The sequence below is a fragment of the Nycticebus coucang genome, chromosome 3 (assembly GCF_027406575.1).
Source record: "Nycticebus coucang isolate mNycCou1 chromosome 3, mNycCou1.pri, whole genome shotgun sequence".
Taxonomy (NCBI): Eukaryota; Metazoa; Chordata; class Mammalia; order Primates; family Lorisidae; genus Nycticebus; species Nycticebus coucang.
Genome location: NC_069782.1, coordinates 143,868,458 through 143,891,799, shown reverse-complemented (window position 1 = coordinate 143,891,799; position 23,342 = coordinate 143,868,458). Strand labels below are relative to the sequence as shown.

General features: G+C 36.6%; 1 protein-coding gene across 1 annotated transcript in view; it reads right to left on the bottom strand.

The window, feature by feature from the left end:
• Positions 1 to 438: 438 nt before the first annotated feature.
• Positions 439 to 23,342, bottom strand: part of TRUB1 (TruB pseudouridine synthase family member 1) — a 38,716-nt gene continuing 15,812 nt past the window's right edge. Inside the window, exons 4-8 of the mRNA XM_053585490.1 lie at positions 18,371 to 18,452; positions 7,456 to 7,528; positions 5,743 to 5,882; positions 3,802 to 3,858; positions 439 to 3,058 (exon numbers count right to left, since the gene is read on the bottom strand). Of these exons, the coding sequence (XP_053441465.1) occupies positions 2,799 to 3,058; positions 3,802 to 3,858; positions 5,743 to 5,882; positions 7,456 to 7,528; positions 18,371 to 18,452 (612 nt within the window). The 3' untranslated portion in view covers positions 439 to 2,798. The remainder of the gene's footprint in view (positions 3,059 to 3,801; positions 3,859 to 5,742; positions 5,883 to 7,455; positions 7,529 to 18,370; positions 18,453 to 23,342) is intronic.

Sequence of the window (23,342 nt, the reverse complement as noted above, 5' to 3'; positions counted from 1 at the left end):
CCGAGGTGGGTCTAACTTGAGGCCTGGAGATGGAAACCAGCCTAGACAAGATAGTGTTTTTTCTACAAAAAACAGAAAAATTAGGCAGGCATGGTACACAACAATAGTCCTAGCTACTTGGGAGGCTAGGCAGGAGGATCACATGAGCCCAGGAATTGGAGGATGCAGTGAGCTGTGATCATGCCACTCTGCACTCCAGCCTGGGTGATGAAGTGAGAACTTATCTCTGAAACATTTAATAAAATATATTTAAAATTTCGATACATTTTATAACCATTCATACTTATAAATATGACAATGATAAAGGCGAAGAATTATTAAAGTCAGTTAGCAAATTTAGTGGAGCAAAAATGAAAATAAAATTAAAATAAAAACCACAGGCCACAAAAGTACTTCTATCAAGTATTTACTTCATAAATAACTCATGCAAAGGCTGAAAGAAACCATTAAGACATTTATTTATATAAATGAACAAAGTATACAGATAAATCACACAAAAGACACTATAGAGAAACGTTGATCTCTCTCTTATACTTTACTAAATTAGCAATAATATATAAAACCCCTACCCAAATGGTGACACTATAAAATGTTACAACCTTTGGAAATGCGATAAGGCAAACATAAATCATAAAACTGTTTATATTATTTCACCTAATAATACGACTCTCAGGAATTTATCCTAACAAAATAGAAAACTAAGTATTCACCAATATAAAAATGGTTTAAATAAATTATGAATATAAAGATAATTAAAATAATTACCAAAACTAAATACAAATAGATAATATCAAATGAAAAACAGTCAATTAAAAAGTATAGGTGCCTTAAGATTGTAATTAAGTGAATAAAAAAGGGGAGGAGAGATATAAAAATTAAAATTCTAAAGTTACTGCATTAGGAAGGTGAGGATGATGGGTAACTTTTCCATTTGCCAAAACGTCCTTCAATGTTTTCAATATAAAAGAAAAAAATTGGCTATTGTTTTTAAAAAGTTACTTGCCTTTTCAAACAATTTCTACTCTTCCCTATTAATAAACTATTCATGTCCATTTTTTAAGTTTGAGAAATAGAACAGACTTCGGCTGTGTTCTGAAACTTAAATATTTCTCTACTGGACTTCACTCACGATGGACGAAGACACACTGTCACTTGTGTGATTTCATCAGGCAGCGCAGCCAGAGCTACCCTCAGCTGACACGGACTATGGGGCACTAGGTGTGAGTAAGTAAAATTATAAACTTCGTGTGCTTGGCATTTTATGCTAATGGATTATCAATACTCTTTTCCTTGTAATTTTCTGTTTCACATTAAGAATTAGTTTTAATATTTTCACCTAAAATGGTGCCAACATGCTGAGAACATTCTATTGATGCATTTAACTTTTTATACTGAGTTTACATTAGGTTAACCACTTCAGTTTACATGTTAAAAATCTCATTTAGTGCTCGCAAGCAGGCAACCACCTTTAAAAAGAAAGTCCATCCATATAAAATCTAAAAACTCTTCCTGTTATAAAATCTTTAATAAGTCTTCCTTTTGAAACTACAGTTGAGTAAAGGAAGAGGGATCTTTGCATTTCTGAGTCCAGCTGCATATGTATTGCATTGCTTTCCCATAACACGAATTACGAAGCACTCATTATATAGGAAATTTACTATTTTGTAATATGACCACATTTTCAAAATTATGGTACAGAGTGATAGGAAACTCTCAGGAAGCTATGTGAATAAAAATGTTTGAGAATACAGCCGGGCGCTGTGGCAGGCGCCTGTAATCCCAGTTCCTTGGGAGGCAGAGGCAGGAGAATCGCTTGAGCCCAGGAATTGGAGGTTGCTCTGAGCTGTGATGTCACAGCCCTCTACCCGGGGTGACAGCTTGAGGCTCTGTCTCTCAAAAAAAAAAAAAAGTTTGAGAATAACTTTTAAAAAATATTTAGAGCAGGAGACAAATGGAAATACAGGGCAGCGATTTCAACATCTGCAAGTATCACCTGAAAGAGCAAATGACTGAAGATACAATGTCACGGGGACAAAATGGTACAAAGAGGTTGACTATGTTGATAAAATTACAGGAAAATATCTTACAGCTACCAAAATGCAAAACTATAGGGGCTGTCTTCTGCTCAAATAGTAGAGTACTAGTGAATTTAATTAAATATTAGTCTTCTATTTATATATAAGTGGCAGCAATAATAATTTGGTTCACTTACTAATATTTATTATAAAGGTTTGTTTCCAAGATCTAAATAAACACAAGTAATACTAGATGAGTGCAGTTTTATCACAGAAATGTTTGTAATAATAACAAACTCTCTAAAACACAAGAAAAGAGTTCAATAGCAGCTATTTCAAAAAAGTTCATGGATTTCAATAAAATGGAGCCACCAGAAAGCCTAAGTAAAGTCAAAATAACACTAAATTACATTCACTTTTGTGAAACTAAAATACGTGGCCCATATTTTTTCTTTGATTAGAAAATTTGTTCAACTTTTTCACAGGAAAAGACTGAAGACACATCAAATTCAGAAAGTTATATTTTCCTGAATCCAATCCTATTCACATTTTAACATAAAACTATCCAAAAGAACATTCCATAGCACGGCAAAGAATGGAATTACCAGGCCATATATAAGGCATAGTAAACAAATCATATACTATAGAAACCTGTAAATGGTGGACATTTCCTCCATGCAAAACATGAAGTCAGGAATAGGGGTCTCCTGCATGTAGCTTATCAGTCTGCATCTGCACACGGGATTCAAATGCCACACAGGAAATGATATTCCCAGGTCCATCTCAAAATGTCTTAATTACATCATCTTCTCCCTTTGTCTCATTTAGAGTTATATATTCACAACTCAAAACCTGTTCATTAGGCTCCTCGGGTTTTGATTTTTTAAGTGCCAACTCTGCTGGGAGCAGAGACGAGCAATGCTCCAGAGACTGAGCGATGTCGTCAATTGTCCACTTGTCTTCAGGAAGGGCGTGCTCCTCCAGCGTGAAGGGTCCCTGTTTGGTTCGGGTCAGCTCTAGCACATTGGCACAGGAAGACAGTTCTACAACAACAAAAGGTAAACAAAAATCCAGAAGACAAATGATTCAGTATTTCATAGTTCATAATTTTTCAAATGACAGAACTCGACTCAACCCTCCCCAAATCACCACAAGAGTGAAACTGTAATAATCCAACAGAAGAACTAAGAGCCCAGAGAGCCTGATTAAGTAGCAAAATATTTAAAGTCTCACCTAAACTGCTTTAATGTCAACACAGAACCTGCACACATTTTTCTTAGTTAGCTCATGAAGCAACACCATGTGACTGTTACCCTTCCTTTCCAGATGAGGTAGTATTACCTGCCAAGGTCACAACTGCCAGGAGCAAAAGGCAGAGCCAGAAATCCAACTCTCTGGCTGGTAGTAAGACTACAGCTTCCAGTTTTTAAAAAATTTGATTTGTATCTATGAAAATAACTTCTAGAAGGATATACCTTTTTTCTTTTGATCCCTACTTTGAGCTAAAATGTTTTGTATTTGAAAAAACTGTTGGCTCTTACATTCATTATTCCTGTCTTCATTTTCTGCTCCTCTTTCTCTTCTTCCCCGTTACGAGCACTTCCCTGCAGCTGCTGAGGCTGACAGTTGCATGCCATAAACCGACAATGCTTCTACAGCTACAGGCAGCAAGAGTTCAGTACCTATGGCCAGTACTCCGAAATAAGGAACACAGAAAATTCCCTCTTCCCATCGAAAAGGAATTTTAGTCTCTAAATGATCCTTCATAATTCATTTTTATGCTTACCTTTGCCAATGTCGCTGACCAAGCTTCGGATATAAAAACCTCCTCCACATTCAACATCTGGAATGTTAACGGTGACATGGTAAATTGCTCACCTCCTATGAAATCCACTTTACATAGAAATGATGCCCCTCAACAAATGTAAAAATGCACTATGCAAACAATCGTGCGATAAAATATTTATGTGCCAAAACATAAATTATTCATCCAGCAGCATATGTGTTTGTGAGATTGAAAAGTCGGAGTGTGGAGAAAGCAAACAGCAGAAACTCACGAGCACATTTTAAATTAACTGGCACGTCACATCACTTTAATACTTCAGCCTGGTTCATTTAATAGGTTTTAAACAGTTAGAAATCGCAGCTTTGCTATTGACAGCTGTAGATTTTAAAAAATATTTTCAGATTTGTACATTCAAAAACATATAAGCAAGCAACCAATTAAAAACGCCTTTCACAGGGTCAAGAATTACGTTTGGTATATCACACATGGTGAGCTCAACATACTGAAATGTTCTCTTGGAAATATTTCTTTAAAAATCAAGAAATAACTAAAAATTACACAATGTCCTCAAATTGAATGTATATCTAAATATCTTAACATAATACAACACAAGTTTATACTGGTTGAGAGCGAGACTCTGTGTTATTTTTATTCATCAACAAGACATCCTAAAAAGAGATACTGTATCTCTACAGAAAAGGACTACATTCTAGCTGTCTCTAGTCTGACTGGCACAAATTCCCACTGGGGGAGTTAATCAAAGTTCAACACCTAAAGATTCTAATTCCTTTTTTTTGTTGTTGTAGTCAGCTCACAGTGTGAGGCCACTGCTAAGAGAAAAAATGGGCATTAGGATCAAATACAGGTGTGCTAACAATCTTGCATTGTATTTGACTTTGGTGAAAAGACTATTCTTTTGGCCTATGACACTCTAGTTAAAATTATTGATGATTTATATGTAATCAGAAAAATTTGGAAATTTTTCTTACTTTCATAAATTTTATTTACTCTGCCAACCCAGCTGTTTTGCTTTGTTGGAATGTAGCAAAACATTTGTAGTGTGTTTTTTCATTACTGTCAAGTATTTTAGAATCAGAAAACTCAAAAAAGGACGTGACTTTTGAACTAACTGTACAAAACCATATTCTGCAGGCACTGAATAAACATTAAATAATAATGTCAATGGGAAAAAGCAACGTAATTTAGGAAAACAGGTTTTGGCAAATTATTTCTGAAAGGAATCTATCAAGATATAAGGGTAGGATCCATTTAAGGACGGCTGAGGATTAAGAACAACAGCTTTCATTCTTTATGGCTCTTCACAACTTTTTGCAGCCATGAAGATAAAATTGCCAATAATGGAAACAAACTTTTTAGCTTTTATATTTATTTCAAATATGGATTATAAAGTCAAATTGATAATCTGAATTAACGTGACCATGTGTCCAAGAATCCATTTCTGCCTTACCCATTTTTTTCATATTTTCAGCATCTTTAGTAATAACTTATAGGTGACAAAAAGGGGGGGATTACTCCATTCTCAGAATCTCTTGTCAGAAAACTAAAAATGCTTCATTTTAAAAGGACAAATTAATGTCAGTTCTAAAACTGAATGTATCAGACACTTGCCAAAATGGAAGGAATAAAATAATAACATCTGAAATGCAAAAAATATATACTTCTTACCTACTCTTCTCTAGAGAGCTACCTACAGTATATTATTTCCAACTCCAAGATAATATAGCCTAGCTAGAAAGGCATTTCTGCACCTCCTTGTGGTATCTCATTACGTGTATGACCAAAAAGGTACTTAGTCTTCCTTAAATTCAAATTTAAAAAAACATCCACTATCCCAGGGACACATGAAAATTACACAGAAGTAGCCAAATACAAAATAAACGTGTGTGTAAATACAAATGATTTCAAATCTCCTCCTCTTACCTAACGTGAAAAATGGTGGCTGGAATTTCTGAAGGGAGATATTGTACACAGTAACTGGCCTGGCAGGTTTTGCTTCTACGACTTCACCTCTCTTCATCAAAGTTGAAAGTCTCTGGCCATCTTTCTTTAAGGCAGAATAGCTTGTAAGATAAAGAGAGGGAGAGAGGAAGGGTAAGGGGCAGCGAGAATTGAGACTGATTTAGAATGACGGAGAGAGAATTTCATATTAAGGCATAAAAAGAAAGGATGGCTAACAGCTCTTTAAATTGAAAATCCTTCTAAAAAAGGAACTAGTTTTCTCTTCCAATCTATTCCACAATGCTGTCCTGGACAGTTTCCAAATACATGTAGCTATGAGGCTAATGTACGCTCATTCTGACACACAGCAGCAGTGTGGCCGATTTTATTCTTTAACTGTCTTCCTGGAGCTGGTCTATTCATATCTTACTTTACTAGGCCTCAGTCTGTGTTAAAGGCACAAGAACCTTGTAGCCTCTTGTCATAATAATCTCAGCTACATTTTCCTGAAACCACTTCTATTATAATATTCATTTTTATATAAAAGTTAATATTTCTAAAAAGCTAATAAGCAAATCATCTACTTAACAGATCTTTACTTTGTGTGATTAAATTTTATTAGACCACAAAACCTTTGGCATAATCACAGAAAATACTAAAATGATTCTTACAAATAAATGTTTATTTTTATAATAATGCAAAATGTTTATGCAAATCTTAGTAAAATTTTAACATCTTTACGTTTGAAGAAAAATCATGGAGAAACATGATATTTCAATGTTCTTGAAAAACAAATATAAATATTTTAAAATATAAATATTAAATTCTAAAAGAACTGTCAGTAACTTAGCCTAATACATCTTATCGTCATTCAGCCATTAAAAAAAGAAAAGCAATTTGCTTGAAATGGTAATGTGCACAAAAACATGGTTAAGAGGTGCTATGATTTTGTATACCCCTGAAGTTTATATGCTGAAATCCTAACCTCTAAGGTGATGGTATGGGGTGGGGGGGCTCTTGGAAGGTCCTAGGGCAGAAGGCCACAGAGGACACAGTAAGAGGCACCATCTCTGAGGAAGCAGGCCCTCACCAGACACTGAACCTGTTAGCATTGTGATCTTGGCTGTCCCACCCCAAGAAGCGTGAGAAATAAATTTCTGCTGTTTATAAGCCACCTAGTTTATGTTATTTTGTTATAAGCAGCCCATGAACTAAGACGAGTAGAAAAGCAATATGATCGTATTTTTAATGTTATAACCCTCATCTGTTTCACTGATTCTGCCCAAAAGGAACAGTACCAGCCCCTGAAAGGTAGTGCACATTAGCACTAAAATCCCAGCCGCACACCCTTGCCAGATTAGACTCGTCCCTTCACAGTTCTGAGAAAAGTGCTATCTCTGGGCACCAAAGAGATGCACTTGGATGGGCACCAGAGGAGCTGATAAACACTGGACTAGCACAGGTATCAGACTGTGGCAACACTTAGGAACAAGGGAGGCCACATCCCACCGTGTCTTAGGTCCAAAAGCTCCACACCCTGTCTACACCAGGTTCACCTTTACTCGTCCAACACTCACCACGTCAGATTTAAAACCTGCCTTGCCATTAAAGGAAGCCCATCCATTTTAATTAGAGTGATATAAACCATTGGAAAGTGAAATTAAACATTTATCCACATTCAATAAGCAAACTTACAGGGGGGGTACTTGCATTATATTCCCAGTAAACTTCTGCAGAATACCTTCAATATCTTCTTGTGTTATTTTATCTGCCAAAAATGAACAAACAGCAGTGACACTAAAGCAGCCACAGAAGTACAGTGCTGTTTTTATAGAATCTACAGCTCTGAAAACTCATTTAAAAAATTTTCAAACAAAGCATATGTTATACGGTATGTTTTGTAGGCCAAAGTCTACCTTGTTGAGAAAAATAAAATATATTAATAAGTTATAAGAGAAAGTCTTACATTGCTCTTTATTAAGACTAAATTTCCTTTGCTTCAATTTTTTTCTCCAATAAAAATGATCCAATCATCTTATATGCATTTAGTTGGTTCTGACGACGGCTGTTAGAAGGTCTGAGGAAAATGCCCCGTTAACTACAGAAATGGTCCTGCAGTGATCAATAATGAGGTGATCAGAGGTAAGCAGAAAAAACATTCCCATAAGCTCTTTTGTAAGCTTCTCTAGGTATCAAATATTCCAAATAACTTAATGTGGTACTAAAGATCATCAAGTATTATGCACTTTGTAGGTTTTACTTGATAAGATTTCAAAACTATTCCATGTTATGACACAAATTTTATACATTCACACTCAACTCTGTGTGCAACTAAAGACGTATTTCTCTGTCTTCTCCCTCTCTTCTTTGCTCTTGAAATTTTCCTTAAACACTCAGTCAGTCTCAAAAATAAGAGCACAAAAAAAGAGTACACATAGCAAGGATCTTAGCATGCGGACTAGGCATTTTTTACATAGTGACTTTAGAAAATTTGAATGAATATACATAATGCTTTTAATAACTGTCACTCAGGTATGTTTTCAGCTTTTGTTTGACACTCCCTCAAACAAAATGATACATTATAGTTCTCTAATTTTAAAAGCTGAAAATTCTTGACATACTGAAACATAATATTTATAATTTTTGTGATTACAGATGAGTCTTCATACATATTTCATATTCAATAATAAACTAAATCACAGAATTGTTCTATAATCTGTTTAGGTCACAGTCAATGGAAAGAAATTTCAGTGCTTTTACCATTTTGTAGGAAATGTATCTAAACTTTTTATCCTGGTATATGTACGTTACATTTGATTTTATTTGGACAATATTGAATTAAAACTAGTGTGCTCCGAATTACTGTTCCAATACCAGAATAAAAATTAAAAGACAGCAATCCAGATTTCAATTATCAGCTCAGGCAGACAATATTAACCTCAGAACAACCTTGACCCTTAAAAGCTAAACAGAGACGAAAGACTAGAATCTACTAGACTCAGAGAGATAGAGAAGAGCCACAAAACTCAAAAGAATTTCTCCAACACCCCACAGCACCAAAAAGGCAGATCTCGGGTGGTTGTTCTGTTCACACTGTTTCTCAAACAGATGTATCTCATGATACAAATGAGGATTTTTCCATGAAAAACTTTTATTCTGCTGCAACATTAAGACATAATTATTGGTGGCACCTGAAATTATGCAGATGTAAGATTTCCAAATCTATACAGCCAATGGTATCATCATGGGAGGCACTTGCCAAAAGAAATATCATTGTTGATAAAACCGCAATAGTTGATGATTTTGCCACTGACTTTTAAAACAAGATTATACAGCTTTCTCCTTCTGCGAGGCTGGTGGGTCTCTTCGCTGACATTCCTGCAGATATGTATCCCTTTGTCCGGCTTCCATGCCTCTCCCACTGCTATCCCCCCACAAAGAGGACGAGATGTGTTCTTTCTCATCCTACCTCTGCCATACCACCTCCTTCTCTGAATTAAAACCTCAGCATTTATGGTTTGTGGTGTTCATTCTGTAATCAATCACACACAATTTTTAACTACTCTCTCAGTTTATATATGTAGATATTATCTCACCAATGAAATTCTAAGCTTCTCAAAGGCAAAGATGATTTTTCTTCTTATATAACATACCCTATTATGATGGCACTCAAGACAGTCTTGCTGAATTTAATTTGTTGAAGAATAATAGAATCTCAAGCTTGAAGGGCATTTAAATGTCACTAGGCCAATCATTCATCTGATATTTGAATCACCAGACAGAAAGCCTACACAGTGAGTTACTTTGTAATAAAAGCTAAGCTACAGCACATGAGTACATAGTGCAATAGTGCAAGCTGGCTACATCTAAAACATGCTATTAGTCCAGCCCAGCTGATAATTCCCTGTAACATGATAAAGATTCTACCTCCAAACTATTTAAAAAGAAACAGAATCTCCATAGCAAGTATATTCAATAACTAGCTTGAATTACATTTGGTAAAAGAAGATAAGTATGATACAAATGATAAAGAATTGGGGCAACTATTTTTGTTTAGTAAATTAATAAACTATCAATGTGATAGCATTCATTTGAGATTAATTTTCTAAAGTCACTCTCATGAAATTAATATATACAAGATCACGTTGTCATGTCACACATCATTATTTCCTTAATTGAATATGAAGCTAAACACGGGATGGTAGAGTTAAAACCATATTCAGCCACAGCCATGTGACTGTTACACTGGGCAAGTCCCGCTATCATAAGCAATTGTGAAACTGGAAAAGTACATCAAAGAACTGTTTGGGGCAGACAACAGGCAGCAAGGACTGTAACCCCCGAGAGAAGGAAAACAAGCAGGGGACACCCCACAATCACCTGAGGGAGGTACTTTCTTAACCGTGGGGCAGACAGCAGAATCCCAACACAGCACAGTGATCCCCTGAACAAAATGAGTGAGTTTGAGAAAGCAGTGGCAGCTGGAATTTCGGGGAATTACACAGAAGCACAGATGTCTATCTATCTTGAGACTCTGGCTAAATTCTAAGCTGCGCACAAAGTATTCAGTAGCCATTGTTAATACTATTCTTCATATTATATGGCTGAATACTTTCTGGACAGCCCTTGTATACAAAGAGTTTCAGTAAAATTACCCAAAGAACTACTGGTAAAGCTCTTATAAGATTGGGAGATGTCTGAATTTCAATCACCCAGAATGAAGAAACTTGCTGAACACCCAGGACATTCAATAGAGACCCCAGAAAAGCCATGCCTTAGGAGTGGGGCTAATCTAGACCTGGACAAAAGCCTACTTTAGACGTGGCATAACAAAAGCCTACTTTAGACAAGCCATAACAATCTATACAAAAGCAACTAGAACTAAGTGAGTTTAGCAAGGTTGAAAAACACAAGATTAGCATGCAAAATTCAATTCCCACTTCTATATACTAGCAATGAACTATCAAAAACTGACATTTTAAAAATTCCTTTTGCAACAGCATAAAAAACATGAAGTAGTTAAGGATTTCATATCCAAAGATATGAAAGATTTATACACAGAACAGTACAAAAATATGGCAATAAGAAATAAAGACCTAAATAAATGGAGAGATAGCCCATTTCATAGATCAGAAGACTCAATATTATCTAGATGTCAATTTTCTCCAAACTAATCTTTAGAGCAAATTCAATCTCAATCAAAATCCCAGCAGTGCTGGACACAGTAGACTTTGCAGGTGTATAATATATATTTGGACACTGACAAACTGATTAAAAAATCCAAAAACAACTCTGAAAAAGAACAAGTTGGAGGGCTAACCCTCTCTGATTTCAAGAGTTATTACAAACCTACAGTAATCAAGACAGTAATACTGGTATAAAAATAAACAGATCAATGGCATAAAATACTGAGTTGAGAAATAAAAGTACGCATACACCAACAAAGAAAGGATAGTCTTTTGAAACATGATACAAAAACAATTTAATTTCCACATGCAAAAAAAACAGACTCAGCTTCATGTCTGAGATATAAACAAAAACTCAAAATGGACCACCCCAAATAGACCACCCAAAAATGGGTGGAGGATGATGAAGAGGCATGAGGAAACTCTCATGGTTAATAGAAATAGTCACTGTATTGATTATGCTTAGGATTTTACAGGTGAGAATATATATCAAAACTTGTTAAATTGTATATTTTAAATATTTACAGCTTTCTTGTATGCTCCTAGAACTGTTACAAAAAAACAATAAGCAGTGTCTAGATTGGATTGCAGAATGCATTTGGGGTGGTGAAAAATCAGGGCTGAGCTTACTTCTGGGTAATTTAGGAGAAGTTATTTGCTCTATTCTTGTAACTTTCCTCTAATTTGATATTATTTCAAAATAAAAAGGTCATGATGGAATATTCTGAACTTTATACCAGTAAGTTTGAAATTTTAGATGAAATGGACAATTTCTAGGGGAAAAATTATCTAGAATGACACAAGAAAATAAAAAAATATAGTATGTCAAACAGTAAAAAAATCCGATCCATAATTTAAAACCTTCCTAACAAAGAAAACTCCAGAACAGATGTCTACCAGTAAATTCTACCAAACATTAGAAAAATCAAATGTCAGTTTAATACAAAGTCTTCCAGAGAATAGAAGAAATGAGAATATTTCACAACCCACTGTATGAGGTCAGCATAATTTTGATATTAAAACCAATCAAAGGCATTAAGAAAAAAAAGAAAAATACAGGATAATCTTACTCATAAATGCAGATGCAAAATCCCTAAACTATTAGTGAGCCAAATCCAACAATTTTAATAAGGATAACACATCACAACCAAGTTGGGTTTATTCCAGAAGTATAGTTACTTTGATGCTTGAAGAAGAAAAAGCAACAGATGCAGAAAATACCTGATAGAATCCAATGTCTTCTCACAATTTAGAGGGGGGGGAAAAAAAAGCAAAAAACAAACAAATAACAAAAAAAACCCGAAATACAAACATACAAGCAAAAAAACCCCAAGAATTCAGCAAATTAGGGATAGAAGGCAACTTCTTTCCTTAGATAAGAAAGCTATTATAAAAGTATAGAAAAATCTATAAGAATAAGGTAGGATGACTTGTTCATCCAGATATCAAGATTTAGTCTAAAATTGCAATACTAAACTAAATAAGTTTAGTATTAGCAGAAAGACAGAAACCGACCAATGTATAAAAATAGATTCTAAACAAGCCTTTTCCTAAACAGCGCTTTATTTATGACAAAGCAGGCAAGGCGGAGCAGTGAGGTTTAAAAGTGCCGAGTGCCGAGTGTATGATGCCCCACGATCATATCAATGTATACAGTTATGATTTAATAAAAAAATAAATAAATTAAAAAAAAAAAAAAAGTGCCGAGTGCCAAACCGGTGTCAACGCAGGGCAAAAATCTACTAGTGCAGACATAATGTGAAAGGCAAAGCAATAAAAGTTTCCAGGACATAGAAAAGTATCTTCATGTTTTTGCAGTAGAAAACGTTTTCTTAACCAGAATACCAAAATGACCAATCATAAGGGAAAAGACGTGATAAACCGGACAAAATTAGGACTAAGAACTTCTGTTTTTCAAAAGACAAAATTAAGAGAAGAAAGAAGCAAGCCACAAAGTAGGGAAAATATCTGCCACACACATAATGAAAAGATGGGTACACATCCAAAGTGCACAAAGAACTCAAACAAGTCAGTACGAAAAAGGGAATTCAAGAAAGAAGGAAAAAACATGAGAGACCGCAACAGACAATACACAAAAGAAAAAGGCTAATGAGCCGAACGACATGATGAAAGTACTGAATCTCATTAGTAAACAAATTAAAACCACAATGAAATACCGCTGTACAATCACCAGAAAGGCCCAAATTAAAAACACCACTAATATACTGCTGCAGATGAAATGCAATGGTATATGATACAACCAATTTGGAGAACTGCTGGAGAATTTCCAGTAGAATAAAATATATACCTACCCTATGACCCAGCAATTTCACTTGGGTAAATACCTCAGAGAAGGGAGTATATGTGTCCACCAAAAGACAAGTACAAATATACCTAGCAGAGTTAGTCAGAAAGCCCCAAACTGGTAACAACGGAGATGTCTATCAACAGGAGAGTGTGCAGGTGAATACATACACATAGAACCTCATAGTGGGCCACCTCCCTACACTGACCATCTCCTCAAGTTGACCTAATTTGCACAGACCAGATAATGTACCTATCAGCACAGTAGCTGATGTTGAACCACTTCCTGATGTTGAACCACTTCCATATGTTGACCAGTTTGTTACAGTCCCTTGGGTGGTCAACTTAGAGAAGTTCTACTGTATATGTATATGTGTGTATGTGTGTACGTGTGTGTGTGTGTGTGTGTTGTTGTATATGCACACAGTGGCAAACTACACAGCAGTAAAAAAAAGTCCAAAAAGTTGATACATAAAACATAGATGAATCTCACAAGTGGAAGAATTCAGACAAAAAAGGATACATACTGTTTTATTACATTTACGTGAAGTTCAAAACTAGGCAAAATTATATCATAGTTTTAGAACTATCGCTGCAAAGTTGGAAGTCAGAGTAGTAGTTATCTTTGGAAAAGACGGTGAGTTGGTGACTGGAATGGGGCCTCAGGGTAGCTTCCAGGAATCTTCTATATCTTGACTAGGGGTGGTAGCCACATGGAGTTTGCTTTGTGATAATTCATTGAGCTGCAAGTTTATTTTTTGCTCACTTTTCTTTGTGTAATACAAAGAAATAGCACCATAAGATTATTACCCAGCTACCGAGTAGCCTTAATATACTGTGTACGCTGTTCATTTAAATCACAACTTGAGACCCAATTCAATTCTTCAGGTTCCTCCAGGACAAGCCTCTGAAGTGTGGGCAGCCAAACCACACACAGTCCAAGAGGAACCAGTCCTATTAAATACAAAATCAGCCATCTCCACTTGAGGAAACCTTGGTAACATCCTATCTCAAGACTATGGGTGGTGGAGATTTCAGCACAAGATTCTACTTTCCTTTTACGTTTCTTGCCTCTTAATAAAGAGGGACAGAAAAAATTATTCCCAATGCAGGAACAGTTAGGCTTTCCCAGACAGTTGGCCCACATGTAGGCTGGAAGCCATGGTCCTAGTGTCCTGAGCTCAGTGGAGAATTCACTGATGAGCACGTTGAAGCTGTGTGTCCTCAGAGACACCAGCAATAGTACTGCAGACGTAATTCCTACATGCAGAATGGAACTTACCTGCAGTCTTCCCCGAGAATGTCTCTGTGGCCTGCTTTATTTATTTATTAAACATTTTATTCTGTGTGCCACATGTTAGACCAATAATACAGTGAAGATCAAAAGAGACATGGTTTCAGCCCAATAGTTTAAGGGATCAACACTCAAATACACAGTATAATTGTAAACAGTGGAAAACACTATTTAGGAATAACAAGGAGTACTATGATAGAGAATGAAGGGAGCAGGCCTGTCATACGCTTTGAACTTTGAGTCTACTAAGCCAGAGACTCATTTTCTTAGTCCTCTGAGCTAGCTTTCAACTATCTGAAGCAATGGCCCAAAATAGTACTTTTCTAGATAGGACAAAATATCTTAAGAACAATCACTTGCCATGGACTGCATATTGCCTTAGTTACTTTATCCAAAATGCTCTTGACTGATCAATTAGGAACTGCCTTTTTGGTTGTTGCAGTGACCGGATGGGTGGCAGCTAGCTCCGGCGGCCTTTCAGACCACAGATGCCAGATGTGTAGACCATGGATCACAGGGAAGTACTTTACTGCCTGTGAACTGCCTGACTTCTGGATGTCATGCCTACCAGATAGGCACATAAGTGAAAAGACTTTATAATGACTTAAGGCTAGAACTCAACTCCATTTTACATTTAAACATGAAGAATGGCCAGTTCTGCATAGAGTGAATTTTCCAGTGCTAAATGGTTACTACAACACACCTACATCACTTTGTTTTTGTGCCTGTGGCATTTATTTTTTATTTATTTATTTTTTTAGAGACAGAGTCTCACTTTACCACACTTGGTAGAGTGCCGTGGCGTCAGAGCTCACAGCAACCTCCAACTCCTGGGCTTAGGTAATTCTCTTGCTTCAGCCTTCCAAGTAGCTGGGACTAGAGGCGCCCACCACAACGCCAGCTATTTTTGGTTACAGTTTGGCCGGGCTGGGTTCGAACCCGCCACACTGAGCCACAGGTGCCACCTGTCCACCTGTGGCATTCCACAGGTGACAGTCTACTGTCTACCTGTGACAGTGATTTATATATTAGCATAAACACTTGACTGCTTGGTTAACGATTTGCATAGTACCCTGTTTTCCCGAAAATAAGACAGTGTCTTATTTTAAGGTGTGCTCCCAAAGATGCGCTAGGTCTTACTTTCAGGGGACGCCTTATCTTTCCTATAAGTAGGTCTTATTTTCGGAGGATGTCTTATTTTCGGGGAAACAGGGTAATACCTTCACATTTCCATATCAGCATACCTATTTCATTATAAATTACTTTTGTTTCTTCTTTATATTGCATTTGCTGTAGTATACTGATAAAAAAATGTGTAGGTTGGTTACAGTGTCTCTGAATTTTATTTCAGGATAGCGAAGAAGACTTTATAAAATACTGGTCATAGGTCTCACTATTAGACTTTAGGGTTTAGGAACATAGGTCAGGTTCTCCCGCAGACATTGAGTTCCCTAAGGACACAGTTCTTACTTTATCTTTCCCTTGGTATCCGTTATAGCAGCTTAAGTACATGATGAATATTTGTTGATTTACTGAAAGCACACAGGAAAGTCATGACAATCTGCAAAGTTCTCTGACCTCGTGTTTGTCAGGACTACAAATACTACTCAATGAACTGCAGGAAGCACTCCTGTTCAAGCCCTGAAGAAAGTTAATTTCTCTATGATTGATTACATTACAAAGAGATGACTGTAACTGACTGAGCTTTAAGGTAAATAAATAAGGTTACAAATTACCTAATACAGAGTAAAATTTTGTAAAATTCCAAAATGCTTAAGGACAAGAACAAAGGGTGCATTTAAGTATTTCTGCCACTGGTCCTCTTCTAGTATCCCCTGCTCAATGACTGTACTATCATGTCACCAAGTTTAAAACCCAAAAACCTAGCCATAGTTGACATCTTCCATATTATCCCCAAGCAATCAATCAAAAAATTTTACTTCCCTTTGCCTAACAATTGCAATCAATGTAACCTGGCTTATTGTACCCTCAATGAATCCCCAACAATAAAAAAAAAAAAAAGGAAAAAAAAAATTTTACTTCCTAAACACTGTTCTAAACTAACTCTCTCTCTCCTCCCCCATCCCATCACAGTCTCTGATGGGACTGATAAAAGCCTGTGACTGGTCTATGAGATCTCCATATCCATTCTCTCTCTTTTTTTCTTTTTGAGGCAGTCTCACTATGTTGCCCTCGGTTGAGTGGCGTGGGGTCACAGCTCTCAGCAACCTCAAACTCTTAGGCTTAAGCAATTCTGTTGCCTCAGCCTCCCAAGTAGGTGGGACCACAGGTGCCTGCCACAATGCCCGGCCATTTTTTTGTTGTAGTCGTCATTGTTGGTCAGCTGGCCTGGGCCAGGCTCAAACCCGCCAGCCTCGGGTCACGTGGCTGGCGCCGTGCTATGGGCAATGGGAACTGAGCCATTCATATTCATTCTCTCTCCAATCAATTCTTATAATAATTCTATGAGGTCAGTATGATTATCATAATTTTGGAGATGAAAAAACTGAAACAGAGAGATTAAGAAATTTTCAAATTTAAAAGGAACTAGAAATTAAATCCAGATTTGCTTACTCTAGTACCCTTTATACTTCACCAAGTTCTATCCCATCCTTAATTACCCTAGGACATTATTCTGAGTATCAATCATTTGCCTTATTATGCTTTGGCAAATGGAGACAGAAACAGGAGACTTAATTATATGTGTAATGACATATAATTCATTCATAATAATGTAATGTGTATGCTGTAGTATACTCTGGAAATCTCTGATATCCTCCTATGGCGCTATGCCTCTTCAATCTAAAAAGCCTTTTGGTTAAAGGTTATAGCTGGGTTTCAATTAAGTGAGAGTCTGCTATTATTTGCTAAGAATGATAATGATGATTCCAAGAATAAGTCAGCATCTATTTTTAAAAGGACTTAAAATTAATCTGTGATTTTTCTTTTCCTTACATTGCTTAATTAACCTAATAAGATACTAAGCTACATAAAAATGTTAATAGAATAAACGAAGCTATTATAAACAAGAAAAAGGTTAGGCTCACTACTAGAACAATATGTAATATATAATAAGGACAATTAACAAAAAAATTATGTGGGGGTCAGACTAGACTGCCTACAACTAAATTAAGAGATAACATTAAACATAGAGGAAAAACCAGAAAGTCTACGAATAATTCACAATTGGTGACATAACAATGCAGGTGAACTGACTTACAAAGCTGCAACTGCTGCATTATAAATAGCATAAGCACTGTGAGAGTTGCTAGGAGACCAGTTCATTTGTCTATTCTTTCTTCAAGTAGGAATGGTGGAAATATTAAGGTGGGACCCAGTGAGTTCCGCTTTACTTCCAGAGAAATAGCTTTCCCTCCATCATCTCTTTCCATACTCCAAAAGCACCGAAACATGATTAGTTTTAAAGTATTAAACCTGGCACATGTATTTCAACAGCTGACAATTGTGTCTGTCTTTCTTTTTTAAGGCAAGACAGATAAAATCTAACAGGGGTGTCTCTGCTTTGTTTGTTACTGGGGAAAATAATCTAAATCCTAGCTATAAATGTTTTTGGTGAGGAACTTATTTGGAAGAATAATGCTAATCTTTAAAACAATTATAGGAAAAGAGGCAATAACAATAAACCTTTATTCATAAACGTATCAAATAAGCAACAATGTGATAAATAATTTCCACTCTTATCCTAAACAAATTTATTGAGAACTGAAATCACTGGAAATATCAGGTAAGAAATTTATTTTAAAATTCTGCATTCTCAGAAACTTTCTCTACATGTTAAAAAAGATGATATAAGATGACTTCATACCATAGGGTTTTTCTTCTGTCACTTTGCCCGTAGAATCTAGCGTGTCAGTAGCTTTCCCCAGCTCTCCAATGGCAATATACCTCTAGAGGAAGAGAAATGGAGAAAAGTGGGTCACAAGGTAAAGAAAAGCTGTTGTGCATTCTCAGAATGCACGTACAGAATTCTATGTACAGCATTTGACTAACACTACCAACTCGACACAAAATGAAGGTAGAAATAACGAGATCTATTTCATTAGTTTGGTTTTGATATGTGGGAAGCAATTGTATAAGCTGAAGAATATTCACAAACTTCCACACCAGCCAACCTGAGACCAAAAAACATGATTTTAAGGGTAATTATGACTTTTGTTACTACAAACAAATTACTACAACCATTTTTATACTGTGAAGTTTGTTTTTTAAGAAAATTTTTCAAATATGTCCATGAGTAGATAGAATGATGAAATAAACCATGACCTGGTCATCACAAGATGCAATAATTTTCTTGCATATACAATTAATTTTAAGTAAGTTGATTTATTATTTCTTATGTGAAACACTAAGACAAATCTTAGCAAAAGCTAGAGCAAAGCTAGCATAGGAGAGGTAGTGCCTGTAACAATTACATACATTTTCTTAATAAGGAAAAATTGATACTTAAGCTCTCTGAAAGGAAAAAAAAGTCGCTTTTAAGAAGTGATCATTACTCACAAGAGAAGAATTAGATCATTATTATTCAGCCGAGGACTATCTTCTCATCTTTAGGGCACAGTTATAGTACACATTCTTTTCATTTCTCTCTTTTGGTCAAGTTTGAATTTTATTTGGAGCATCACACAAAATAGTGAAAAAAGGGCAAGGACTATATTTCCCACTGAAAATAATCTGTATTTATGTGAGCAACGTTAACAGAGAAAGCTCAAAGCACTTTGAAGAAATGTAAGCTTATTAATGACAAACTTACTATGCAAGACAAAATAGAGGAAAATATTAAAACTTCAAAATCCCATAAACATGCAGTTAGCCTATGGGCCTTTGATAAAGTCAGCTTCATATTATACAGCTCAGACTTTCTTTTTCATAAACACAGGAGGGTATGCGCCGATGCATTTGCTTTAAATTTTGTGGGAATTGACAAAAATTAGTTTCTTGTAACTAAATATTTCATCCTATCACCTGAGACACCCCACTCCGGCTTCCATATTTTGGAGCAATCAACTTTGTTTAAGCAAATCATGGGGAGAAAGACGCACAGCAGGTCAAATGAGCAGGGCTGGAACTCTGATTCCACCACCGCTGGCCAAGTAGGGTTAAGCTAGTCTTTCCTGCTGCAGCTTCATTTCCTTATCTTACAATGCGGAAAATAATAGTACCTCATGAGAAGCAGCAAAGCCTTAGAGCAATAATACCTAAGCCTGGTAAGCAGCAGATAACAATATTATCATCATTATTTTTTTTAAGAAAAGAAGATGCAGAATGATTCACAGTAAAAGTAGTCAGAGTGAGTTCCCATAAGGAAAAGTAAAGCTCCCTGTGACTTTTTGCCTAAAAAGTCTGTCTAGGTGCATAAGATAAACACAGTGCAAGCCTGTATACTGTGCCTGGAATGCATGTGCTCTGTTCTGCTATACATTGAGTTTGAACCAGGAGCCTGAACATGTTTTTCCAGCATGTAATGCCAATTCTAGTCTCTGGACTCTGGAAGTCTTGGGCCTTGGCACATGCTACTTCCCTAGCCTTATGCTCCCTCTCGCTCCTAAGGATCAAACCCAATTCATCTTTCAAAGCCACCTTGTTAATCCATCCCAACTCTCAATCACCTGTTAATCCACCCTATCTCCCAATTACCCACTTCCACAGGTGTTTAATACAAATTTTATAGGTAAAAAGAATGAAGGCCTATATCAAATCCATAAATTCAATCACGTTTCTTAAGGACTGTGAATGTACCAAGTATTCTCCTAGGTGCTCATGAGAGGTACATAGGCACATACTAGAGTGCCTGTCTCTGGGAGGTTACAGTGCGACCGGGTAAGGCACCAGTAAAGACAGCTGAGTCCCCTGCAGAGGGAACTGAGTAATAATGACGGTAACAGACACACAGACACGTCTGGTTTAACTTACTGAGCTCTCATACACACACCACACTGCTTAGCACGTGATTGTCTATAAATGTTCAGTTTTCCAAGTATATTTTATTGATCCTGACCTTCCCCGATACAGTGTGTTAGCTGGGATTTGCCTTGCTGTTCTACTCTGTTCCTTACTAGGTGGAGACAGAGTAGCAGCTTAATAAAAAGTTGACAGAACTATGCATATGCTGGAGAAGTTCCTATGAATGCAAGTCTTCATATTTTACCACAGTTTTCACATCTAGATAGTATCTGCTAAATCTCAAACCATTCCAGATTCTGCAGTTATGCTGTATCTAGCTGTATGCTGGATTCTTTTCAGGGGAGACAATATCAAATCAATAGTTATCAAACATTTTGATATCAGAACCCTTGTACCCATTTAAAACTTACTGATAAAACTTGGCACAAACGTCTTAAAAATACGGTGTGATACACATATACACATATGTGTGTATATGTACATATACTATATTAGTAATTAAAGCTGAAAAAATGCTGAAAACACTAATACCCATGCACACAATCCATTTCAGAGCATGATATCACTGCACATCTGGTAACATCTGAAAAACTCTGCATATTTATGAGACTGCAAATAGAAAAGGCAAATTTATGAAAATAATTTTGATTTCAGGCGGCACCTGTGGCTCAGTGAGTAGGGCGCCAGCCCCATATGCCGAGGGTGGCGGGTTCAAACCCAGCCCCAGCCAAACTGCAACCAAAAAATAGCCGGGCGTTGTGGCAGGCGCCTGTAGTCCCAGCTACTCGGGAGGCTGAGACAAGAGAATTGCGTAAGCCCAAGAGTTAAGAGGTTGCTGTGAGCCGTGTGACGCCACGGCACTCTACCTGAGGGCGGTACAGTGAGACTCGGTCTCTACAAAAAAAAAAAAAAAAAAGAAAAAAGAAAATAATTTTGATTTCAATAGATCCCCTGAAAGGGCCTCAGGAGTCAGACCACAACTCGTGAACTGACAATTTACATCTTAGCTATTTCCTACCTTTCCCTAGTCCTGGCATTCAGTATTCTTTGTTCTATGCAATTATCCACACACTACTTAGAAAACCCCACACAGACAGCTATGCCTTAGCTCAGCGGTTCTCAACCTGTGGGTTGTGACCCACAGGAACTGTATTAAAGGGCCGTGGCATTAGCAAGGTTGAGAACCACTGCCTTAGCTGAAACAAAGCCTAACCATGAAAAAGATATGGGAAAGAAAAAAAAAAAAGACACAGACATTTATATTCATCCCTACCATTTCATCTTACAGGGTCTGAAGTTCTTCTTTTCACTGACCTAAATTCTACATAGAGCTGGTCTTCAGAGCTGCTTCCTCTCCAGGAAGTGTCACTGGGAATTATAAATTCTATTACTGTATTCATTACAACACGATTCCACTACAACAACACAGATGGGGCCTCCAGAACTTCCCGTTGGCGTGTGTGCTCTCTGGGACTCACGGTTTCTCACTGATGCTAGCCTCCTCCCTGCCTTACTCATCTTCAAGTTCCCTGAACCCCACAGCAGATATTAGCTAGACATCGCTAGGGGCAAATCTACTTCTGTACTCTTGAAGAGAAAAAAAATGTTTATATTACAGAAGTACAATCATTTCTATCTCAGTTAGCAACTGCTCTGAGATTTGATTTTGAAAGCTTGTGATTCGGAGTTTCACAAATGAGCAAACAAAATCATATTATTTAGGATAAGAACTTTTTTTTAAAAACTACCCAACCAAAAACGTGGTTTTGAATGCCTTCATTAAGGATTAGCTCTTTACAGTTTGTAAGTATAAAAAGCCGTTCAAAATTTTCAATATAACACTTATGAAATACGTAAATATTAACGGAGTACATAGAAAAGGTACAAATTGGACTGTTCTCTGGAGAAAATTGATCAGAAACACTGAAATGTTAAAGAGCTGGCTAAGTTTGAGTCACATTTCAGAGTTTCATGACTGGTTAACCTAAAAATGTTACGGTGTTCTTGGGGAAAGTAACTATCCTTTGACCACATCTAGGGTGGAAAACTTTGTACACCACACTGACAACACTTGTTCAATTGCTAGAAGAGAATTCAAAGCCACTTTCTGAGGAAATGCTGGCTTCACTGGAAGGTGCCACTACAGTTTACTGCCATACGAATACGGGCAGCTCTTTACAGTTCCAAATACAGTTATATCTGGAAAACGCTAGTCAGATTCTTCAAGTTTTCATAGTATTAATAAGACATTAACTCTTCCATCCATTCATCTAGTTTCTAAAGCATTTATAAGGTAACCAATTTTAATCAGTAACATAGAAAGCTAATAAAGATTGTACTCCAAAACTTCATCAAAGTCTGTTACTTCAAAGTACAACATCTGCTATCCGGATCTGCTTTTGCTGAATGGCTCCAAGAAAGTGTAATTAGGGAAGATAGTAGAGGGACTACCGCCTTCCTCTAGGTAATGTACATTCTATTTTTAGATTAATTTAGGCCAAAAGAACACATTAGTCTAACCTCTCAGATCATTTTGCCTAAGTTATATTTTACGTTGAACCACTTCTACATCTGTTGTGAACCTCTTTTTCAGAACCACCATCTGTCTACCCCTTATTGTAAGAATTTTTTTCCTGACTTTAATGCCTAGAGAAACTCCATCTCTCCCTTGAAGAATCAGCATGTTTTCTCTTTCTGATTAGGGTTATGTTTGTCTATACCACCAGAAATTACAGATAGGAATGAAAGAATTGAAATTAACTATAGTCAAGATTTCCAGCAGAACTTGTTTGGGTAAAATTAATTTCAGGTATCTACCAACAGGTGAGTAGAAAGCTCCAACAGACCTAGAACTCAGGGGTGAGATCTGGGGACGG